The 9,052-nt window shown below is 57.1% G+C and overlaps 3 protein-coding genes across 3 annotated transcripts in view; 2 read left to right on the plus strand and 1 right to left on the minus strand.

The window, feature by feature from the left end:
* The window catches only part of CHGG_04642 (uncharacterized protein), a gene marked incomplete at both ends in the record, with an annotated part of 2,248 nt that extends 1,644 nt beyond the window's left edge, over positions 1-604 (minus strand). Inside the window, one exon of the mRNA XM_001223855.1 lies at positions 68-604. Within this exon, the coding sequence (XP_001223856.1) occupies positions 68-604 (537 nt within the window). The remainder of the gene's footprint in view (positions 1-67) is intronic.
* Positions 605-1,166: 562 nt separating this feature from the next.
* Positions 1,167-4,683, plus strand: CHGG_04643 (uncharacterized protein; the record flags this gene model as incomplete). The annotated part of the gene is made up of 3 exons (XM_001223856.1): positions 1,167-1,323; positions 1,398-1,525; positions 1,693-4,683. 3 exons carry the CDS (start codon positions 1,167-1,169, stop codon positions 4,681-4,683), a joined length of 3,276 nt encoding a protein of 1,091 aa, XP_001223857.1.
* Positions 4,684-5,582: 899 nt separating this feature from the next.
* CHGG_04644 (uncharacterized protein) lies at positions 5,583-8,338 on the plus strand (the record flags this gene model as incomplete). The annotated part of the gene is made up of 3 exons (XM_001223857.1): positions 5,583-5,680; positions 5,765-5,898; positions 6,015-8,338. 3 exons carry the CDS (start codon positions 5,583-5,585, stop codon positions 8,336-8,338), a joined length of 2,556 nt encoding a protein of 851 aa, XP_001223858.1.
* Positions 8,339-9,052: the final 714 nt, after the last annotated feature.

Below are 9,052 nucleotides of genomic sequence, written 5' to 3' on the forward strand. Positions count from 1 at the left end.
CTGGGGAATGGTTTGCCGCAGAAGAGCGGCAGGAAGAGAGCAGGAGAGGATGTCTCGTCAGAATGACACGATCGCGGTGCTGCTTGTGCCGGGAGTGAGGTGATTCCTCGTCGCCGGCTGGAAGGCGCACTTTCGTGCTGAAGAGCCGCTTGTAAAGGCCCGAGACTTGGCCGGCAAGACCCTTCTTCGGGGCACGGTGATGTTGATGTTTGGGAGGAAGGATGTGGTTGTCCCGGAGGAGAGAGCGCTCCTCATCGCGGCTGCGGGTGCGTTCCGTGCGAGTGAGCAAGGCTGGCTCGTCGAGCGCACCCGGGCCAAAGGCGGGGCGTGTGGTACCAAATGCGATGCCGCTTGGCCGGCGGTAGAGGGTTGGCCCGGGAAGAGCATCAGCTTCATCGTCGTCCTCTCCCTCTTCGATCGCCTCTGTGTCAAAAGGCACCTCTCCATCTTCATCCGAGCACTCCGCTAAATCACGGGCTAACATCTCCTGTGCCAGAGGCGACCCCGAGCGAAAGGACGACGCAAAAGCTGATTGGATGTCATGATGGCCCGCCGAAGGGCTGTTCTTGGCCGGGATTGGCTGGTTTCCGGAGCTGGAAGGCATATTCGGTGCGTCTGCGAGCCTTCGAATTGGTGGTTGACGGAAAACGGATGCTCTGTGATGCAGGATGACTGTTCGGCTGTATGCAACACCAAGCAGCACGAGTCAATCCAATCCAGGGTCCGAGTCAACAGTTCATCCAATTCACCCAGTGCCAAGAGGTACAGCTCTGAGCCTTCCTCCTAAAACTAAAAAATAAAGGCTTCAGCACAGCAGAGCGTAGATAAGAATATCTTGAAGTTGAGAGGGCGGCCCAATGCCAATTCTAATATTGGTGGCGAGCAAGTCGAAGGAAGGATGTATCGGTGAAAAAATGTTGTTGGGAGGGCGTATAAAGCAGGCTTAGAGGCTTGGAAGCTTGCCATTGGACCCTAACCCTAAGGTACTCCTGCCCCTGGAAAGAGCTGGGGGTGGGGTGACGTCGCTTATCGCCCCGCTGACATGCGATAAGAAGGCGGTAAATTACTGCAAAATATTGAAATTCCATGCGCGCTGCGCCAAGTTCAAGTCGAGCATGGACATGCAAAAAAAAAAAAAAAAAAAATAAACCATTGCGCAACATAGTATGGGGAAACGGTTTACTCGCGGCCCAGACGGCGCTGGCGCATCGAGGAAGAGGCAAAAAATTGTCCATGAAGCACCGACATCCGAGGAAATCCACGCGAGCAGACAATTGCAACAACTACTCTCATTCAGTCAGGACCCAGTACGGGCCCGGCATGGTGCGTGAACTTGCTGTTGATAGTTGTCCTGTAGTACTTTTTGTTATCAGTAATGCCTAACCCTCCGCTCATAGGTCTACAATCCTTCAAACTCTTTCTCGACGACTTGCTTGACCCGGACAGCGACCATGGCGACCGGCCCAAGATCCTACGGGACTACCTCCAGTTCGCGAGGCCCGCCGACGACGACGACGAGAATACGGTCTGTCTACCAGACATGATGCAAACATGGAGCTACGCCGCCCAAATCAACACCGACAAACAAAGACGTCTGCCGTGCCGGTCGTTCTTGCCCTGCTCCTGAAGCTGCTCTCGCAATCCCTCGAGACGGTGCCTTTGGGGCTAGCTATTTGCAGAACCCTGCTGCAGAAACGCCAGCAGGAGCTGATAGCGCGCAACTTGGCTGCCGACAAGGGAAAGGCCTTCATAATCTCGCCAACTTTGAGGATGTTGAAAGAGGCCGTTAGCTTTGACGGCGGTGCCGTGGCGAGGCCCCTTTTCCGCGCTAGGGCGTCCATGTTGAAATCGCTGGCACGGAACATGGGCATTGTACACATCGGAGAGGAGGCCGAGGATACCAAGCGGCCATCAGCCCGCACCAATGCCATCCTCTTCTTCCTTAGCGCCCTCAAGTTTCTCCACCCGGAGGCGAAGAAAGAGCTGCTGTCCCAGAGAGACATCGTTTCTGCGCTGACGCGCGATGTCAAGCAGGACCCGCCCTACCTCGTGCGGGAGCTTTTAGAGGGGCTGCGGAACCATGTCCTGTTGGACGACAAGCTCCTACGCGAGGCCAAGGCGAATCTGCTAAATACGTCAACGCTTACCCGCCTCGCAGCACTTTACCAATACCGTTTAGGCACGCCTGCCGATGATGAGACTTCAATACCCGACATCGCCCACAATTTTCTCATGACGGCGTGCACTGATCCGGCCTGTGGTGTGTTGAGACAGGATTCCGGCTTCTACCCGAGGGAAATTGACCCGGATACCGTGGTCCCGACCGCCGAGCTCGACGACTTGGGGCTAGAAGCCATTGTTTGGATGAACAAGTTCAAAACTGAGGTCCCTGTTCGAAATTATACCTTGTCAAACTTCTTGCCAAACCTACGTCCGTGGTCGAGCGTCAAACAGAGCGAGCTCATCATCTCCATCTTCAAGGTCGCTCCCGAGTTGGTCGCCCACTACTTCCTCACCAATAAGTCCTTCACCTTTGAACCCAAACTTTCGGCCACATGGATTGGCTATGCCGCTTTCCTCTTCAACACGGTCACCCTCTCCGTCCCCGACTACTTCTGTCGCGCGGGAACCTTTCGTGAACTGCCCCCACCGACTTCAATCGTCATGGACAACATCCTACCTCTCCCACTAAACCAGAAGGCGCTAACCCGGAGTCTGACCAACAAGTCGAACATGATTTCGTTCTTCGCCACTCGCATCTTAGTAGTTGCCATTGAAAAGTTGGATGCCGCGATCAAGATGCACCAAGATGCGTCCCACTCCAACAAGACTGTTTGGGCGGAGGCCGCACGCAGGTTGGTGGATGAGTTCTGCCAGAGGAGTCCTGGTATCAAGGAAATGATCAACTCGTACCGAGCCATACCAGAGGGCGATGTTCTACATCGCGAGGCAGGCAGCCGCCTGTTGCGCCTCTGCTACGAGGTGCTGCCGCAGGTCGCTCTCATGGCCAAATTCGACGTCTCTCCTTTCCTAGAAACAGCTCTGGGCCGCTTGTCTGGACAAGAACTTGATGACCCCCGGGACTTCGCTCTAAATCTAAAGGAGTTGGAAAACTTGCTTGCCATTGCCGGATATTCGCCCGGAATGCGTTGGTTTACCGCGCCAGAGGGGATGTCGCTTTCTCCATTCACGCTGCTGCTGAAAGTTTACGTCGATGCTCCGGACGGGGTCGCGCTGGAGGCAATACGGAGCGTTCTCAACTTTGTCGCCGTAGAGCAACAGCTGGTGCCCACCGTTGACAAACACCCCGGGCTTCTTGCCCTTCTCGAGGCGTTACAGTCGCTACGCCAGTCCTCGCCAGACTCCACCACACCGCTATGGCCTTTCTTAGACAACTGCCTGACGCGTTGTGCGAATACCCCAGTTAAGTACGTCGAAAAGATGCAAGAGGTAATACAAAACATCATCCAAACCGCAGAGAAAGACCTTGAGGGGGCGGTCGCAAGTCCGATTGCAATGGCTATGCTGGAGCAATTGCCGTTTGTTGCAGCAAAGGATGGGGGACAAGCCATCATTAAAGCCCTTGGCCGCTTCTTGCCCGGATTCTTGGGGCTGTCAGCAACTGCTGGGGAGAGCAGACCGTTACTCGACTCAATATTCTCGAGCATGGTGACATACCTTGCTGACAGCAAGGGCAAGCTCGCCAAGGCCGGCGTGCCAAAGGACCTGGAATTCGAGCACAATCCAACGCCTCGGAACACAGAAACCAAAGCCAAGAAGCCCAGGAGCACGACCGCTAGCCAGGCGGAGGAAAAGTCGGAGCCCCAAATGGATGCCGAGGCCTTGGAGGACACGCTACACCTTCCGGATAGTTTGGAGGCAGACAACGCAGCTTTGGTGAAATGGACTACCAAGACAGTGGATGAGCTTGTTGATGAGGGCTACCTCACATCACTCATCGCCCTGCTCGTCTCAGAACACGCCAGCATACGAAAAGAAGCGCTCGTCAATATCCTCAAGGCTGCGGCAAAAATCAAGCAATCTGAATACGAAGAGAAGGAGCAGATCTGGTTGCTCCTCTCAGAACTCGCCGAGACGGCAAGGGACAACATCAACGACGGGCCACTACCGAGCGCAATTGCCTCGTTTGCATGCCACGCGCTCAATGTCCTCCGGGACCCCCTCTCGAGTCTCTACTCCAAAGTCAACATCTTTCTCACGCGCGGACCGTTCTGGAGCCTGGACAGGTTGCCGCTTGTAGACGAGGTCCTCTCGGAGGAGCCGATGGTCGGGGACACATATTACGCTCAGACAAATTGGCTTTTGGAATACCTGATTGACGGGCTCCGCACGCCACACGATTTCGAACTGTTCCATAAGAAGCGGGCGAAGGGCCCGGTACTCGAGCGGATCCTGGCGCTGGCGGCGAACCCATACATGAGGCTGCCGCTCCGGAGCCAGGTGCTGCGGTTGCTCTACCGGGCTACCCGAATCGAGGGGGGAAGCACGACGCTGACGACAAGATTCGGTATTGTAAGCTGGCTTGACGCGAGACAGGCCGGCTGCTCGGATGCCGGCGAGGCAGTCATCTATGGGGCGTTGCGAAGGAGGGTATGGGAGACGTGCGACCAGGACAGGGTTAGGGCTTGGAGTAGGGGTTCGTTGGGTGTTGGGCAGGCATAACTTTAGCATTGTGGTGTTGATATTTTGAGAACCTAATGGAAGTAGCGGAAAGAGCCAGCGTAGCGAAGATTCACTATCAGATCATAGGTATTTTCCCTGCAGCCTGCCAATGCATCTTTCCTACGGTGCGACATCAAATCGATGGGAAGCTGGGAGCGGTTTGTCTGAGACAGAAGGAGGCAAGTTTCACCAAGAAACTGAAAATGCAACTGGCAAGAGCATATAATAGTAGGTTCAATTTGTGAGCGCTGCAAATGGCCACTAGGATATCAGTATTCTTTAAGGTCCTCGTAGGTAATTTATACCTATCTTCATCGAAGGATGGAAGTCACAAACCAGATACCTGGGCAACTGACAGCAGGAACCCCGCTACTCAGACGAACACCCTTGCCTTGTATTGGCTCCCTTGCCCAAGCTTGGCCACGCCACCCTCGTGTAAATAAAGCCTGGTCAAGAGCGACCATTTGGGGCTAGGGCCGGTTTTAATATTGATTTGATGGACTGCGACCTGCCACAGGCGGCAAACAAGATCCATGGCAGCCCAAAACCGAACGCAACCATGAAAGCTATTCCACAACCAATTCATGAACAGCGCATCAATACTCAACCACCGCTACACCTACAAATCGCGCACTTCTAGCACCTAGCGAAAGGATAAACACAGGCCGTACTTTTAATCCCCCTTTTTTTTTTTGCCTCCCCACCGCCGACTCACTCCGCCTTTTTGTTGTGCTCCCACCCGAGTAACTTGGATTCGAAAGCACCGCAACTGAAACCCACGCTCCTGCACATCTAACCGCATCTCATCGAGACACCGCCAGCTCACTCAACACCCGCCGAGGATAGACTCGACCATCGCATACAGGCCGCCTTTTAATCTTGAGTTGATGGTAGTCGACATGGCTGAACGGTATACGGCAGAGTTTCTGCTACATCTGCGGGACTCGCCGCTATGCGTTAAGCCTCCAAATCTGCCCCCTCCTGAGGAGTGGATGGGGTATGCAATTTCCGCCTTCCCTTTACCTACCACGTACACATGCCCTCTCCTACGCGGCCTGTATCTAACTTTGCTCTTCTCTAGGCCACCTCCGGAGACATTCCGGACCCAGCAAAAAATAACCAACGACCGCCCCAAACCCGGAGAAGGCGGTGCGCTCTTGAATCAAGAGAACAGGCGCCCACCCCATGATCGCAATGGGTCGAGAAATGCATCGAGTATGTCTCATCCCCTCATGGCGAGGCAGCCAGACAACGCCTGGCGGTTGTCTGGTTTTTCTTTTTGGGTTTTTTTTTTTTGGACCGTGTACCTTGGGCTGACCGACACCACACAGACCCCGATGAGATTATTCTTGGTCCACCGCGGACCAGCTTCGCATCTGCATCCGCCACGTCAATGCGCGGCGTTCGGAATAGTGACGCCGAGAAGGGATTCCGGGGACAGGAGCGACAGGACCGTACCGACCGCTTCGCCTTCCGTGACCGCGCTAACGACTCGGACAACCGAAACAATACCTCCCGCCGGCAGCCTGGCCAGGGTCAAGACGGCGAAGGCTGGAACACTGTGCCGCCGCGCAAGAGCTTTGGCCACGAGGGCGCTGAGCGCTTCCAAGGGCGCATGGGTGGCGTCGGCAATGACCGCTTCGGCCCCCGGGACGACAACCGCCGGCCGCGGGATCGAGACGACCGAGAGGGCGGGGATCTCCGCCGCAACCGCGAGTTTGAGCGCCGTTCGCGAGACCAAGAGGCCGAAGACCCCGAAACCCCACGCAGGAATGGGCTGGGCCGGGGCAAGTCGGAGTCCTGGTTCAGGGAGAATGCGGCCGGCGGCAGCTCTGATGCTCCTCCCAAATCTCAGCGGGAGCGCATCGAGAAGGCCAAGAGCTGGCGCGACCGGGACCCTGAAGACAGCAAACCCAACGACAGGTATGGCGACCGTAACGACAGAAACTTTGAGCGAAGGTGGGATCGCGATCGCCATGCGCGTGTCGAGAACGACCCCGAGTGGCTGGATGAGCCTCTCGAGGACAAGCCCCAAGGCCATACGGAAGAGGACTTCAAAAAATTCATGGAGACCATGAAGGCGGGCCGAAGCGGCGGTGCTCCGAAGGAGGAAGAGAAACCCAACATGGTCTTCGATCAGCCACCAGTTGCCGCAGCTGCCGCAGCCGTCGAAGTCGAGCACAAAGTTACCTCGGCTCCTGCTACTGAGCAGGCGCCGGACAAGTTCTTTGCCGCCTACGGTAGTGCCGGTCTCGACGTCGGGACGCCGATTGCCGAGGTGAAAGACGCGGCTAAACCAAGGACTGGAAAATCTTCGAGATTCATGGCGTTCCTAAATCCCCAAGAGGACAACCGGGCGAGGACCGAACCGCCGACTCCCGCGGCGGCGGTCCAGCCGGGCGACAGGCCTGGCCCGGCTCACCAAACCGAGGCCGAGAAGGAAGCGTTTGCCCTTCTCATTCAGAAGCTCCAGAGGTCAGGTCTTGGGCCGGCTTTGGAACCGAACGCACCCCAATCGCAGGCGACCCCCGGCAGGTTTCCCGAGACCTCTCCTTTCCAAGAGCTGCTCCAGAAGAGCGCAATGGCTTCACCGGAACCATTCCAGCAATACGGCAACCAAGATAGGCGCGAAGACCCGCGCACACGCGGCTCCCAACACTCCCTACACGACATTATCTCCCCTCGTCCGGTCGGGCTCCCAATGCCCCCCCCACAGGTTTCTCGCCCGGAGCAAGCCCTGCAGGATCTCCTCGCTCAGCGCCACCATCTTCCCGGCCAGCCTCTCGCACGCGCAGAACAACAGAATATGACGGCCGTCAACCGAAATAGGGAATTCTTAGTGGGTCTCATGCAGGGCCGCCGCGAGACACCAGAGCCACCACGCGCCGAGCAGCTTATGCTCCGCATGCCGCAGCCGACCAAGCAGGTGCCGCTCGCCAACATGCCGGACCGCGAGCAAGACCACCCCCGGGAGCGGAGCTCCTCCCAACGCCAGCAGATGCGCGGCGGCCCGCCGGGCTTCTTAGACGAGAACCAATTCCATCCAGGAGACATCGACGGCCGCCCACCCCCACAGCCGACGCAGATTCTGCAGCGCCCCCCTCCTCCTCCTGGTCTCGACCACCAGATGCACCACTTCCACATGGGCGGAGTTAACCCCGCCGCCGCTGCCGCTGCCGCCGCTGCCGCAGCCGGTCAGATGCCCCCCCAGCGACCCATGATCCCGCCTCCAGGGTTGATGAACAACGGACCCCGCAACGTCCCCATGCCAGGCATGTACCTCCCTAACTTTCCGCCTCCACACGGCCACGGCGGTCCGAGCAATTTCCCCCCGGGGCCTCCTCACAGCGGTGGTCCCCCGCCGCCGGATGGCATGGGCGGCCCGTCTTCCGGTCCCCCACGCCCAATGCAGCCGCCACCGGGATTCTTTGGCGGCCCGCCCCCGGGGTTCATGCCCCCTCCTGGGATGGGTGGTGGCCCCGGCTTCCAGGGCCCAGACGGGCCCCAGCCGCGTAATGCCGGACCCGGCCCCGGACCCGCACTCGGTATGGGCGGGTATGGTGGGCCGCCGAATCTATTTAACGAGTTAGATCGCCTGAACGGCCTCGACCGGCGCGGGATGATGCCTCCTCCTGGTGGATATAGAGGCCCCTGAGCGATTGGTCAGTCTGATTAAACCTAAACCTTAGGTCCGGCTTTGACGTACGGACGGGGACGGATGAATAGATAAACGGGGTGGGTGGGTTGGTAATGAAGTATCTCCGGCCCGTTTTATTCGCAGCGGCTTTTTTGTTATTTGGGCCACGGTCAGAGGTGCTGGGGTCGGGTGTCACGGATGGGGCCATGCGGAACAATCCATGTTTTATTCACCGTCCTATGTGCCCGCCTACCAGAGCGTAGGCCAGCCAGTCAGTATTTATTTTACCTATTCGGGGCAGTCATTGTGATAGCGGAAAAGGGAATACGGTTGGGTGGCGGGTGCGGTCACGGTCGGTCACGGTCACGGTCAGGGTTCACGAGAAAAAAAAAGGGCCTACAAAAAAAACGGACGGGTTTTTCACTGGACTGGACTGGACTGGCTGGCAATGGCGGTTATGGGACGGGGCGGGTCGTCTTCGCGTTTGAGCCGGTTTGGTCGGGTGCACGGGGTTGGGTTGGCGTGTCTGTCTGTATGGTATTATGGCATGGTAGTGGTTGTAACGCTGTCCTGTTATGTGGGTCATACCGATCTATCCCGCTGTTCTATGTTCTGTGCTTGGTTGTGTCGACTCTCGTCAGAGTTGAAGTCTGTTTGTGGCGTCTGCGCAATACACTGCATTGTGGTGAGAGAAACAGAGAAAGCTGGAGGGTATTTTCACAAGCTTACCAA

This window comes from Chaetomium globosum, genomic scaffold (genome assembly GCF_000143365.1).
Source record: "Chaetomium globosum CBS 148.51 scaffold_4 genomic scaffold, whole genome shotgun sequence".
Lineage (NCBI taxonomy): Eukaryota > Fungi > Ascomycota > Sordariomycetes > Sordariales > Chaetomiaceae > Chaetomium > Chaetomium globosum.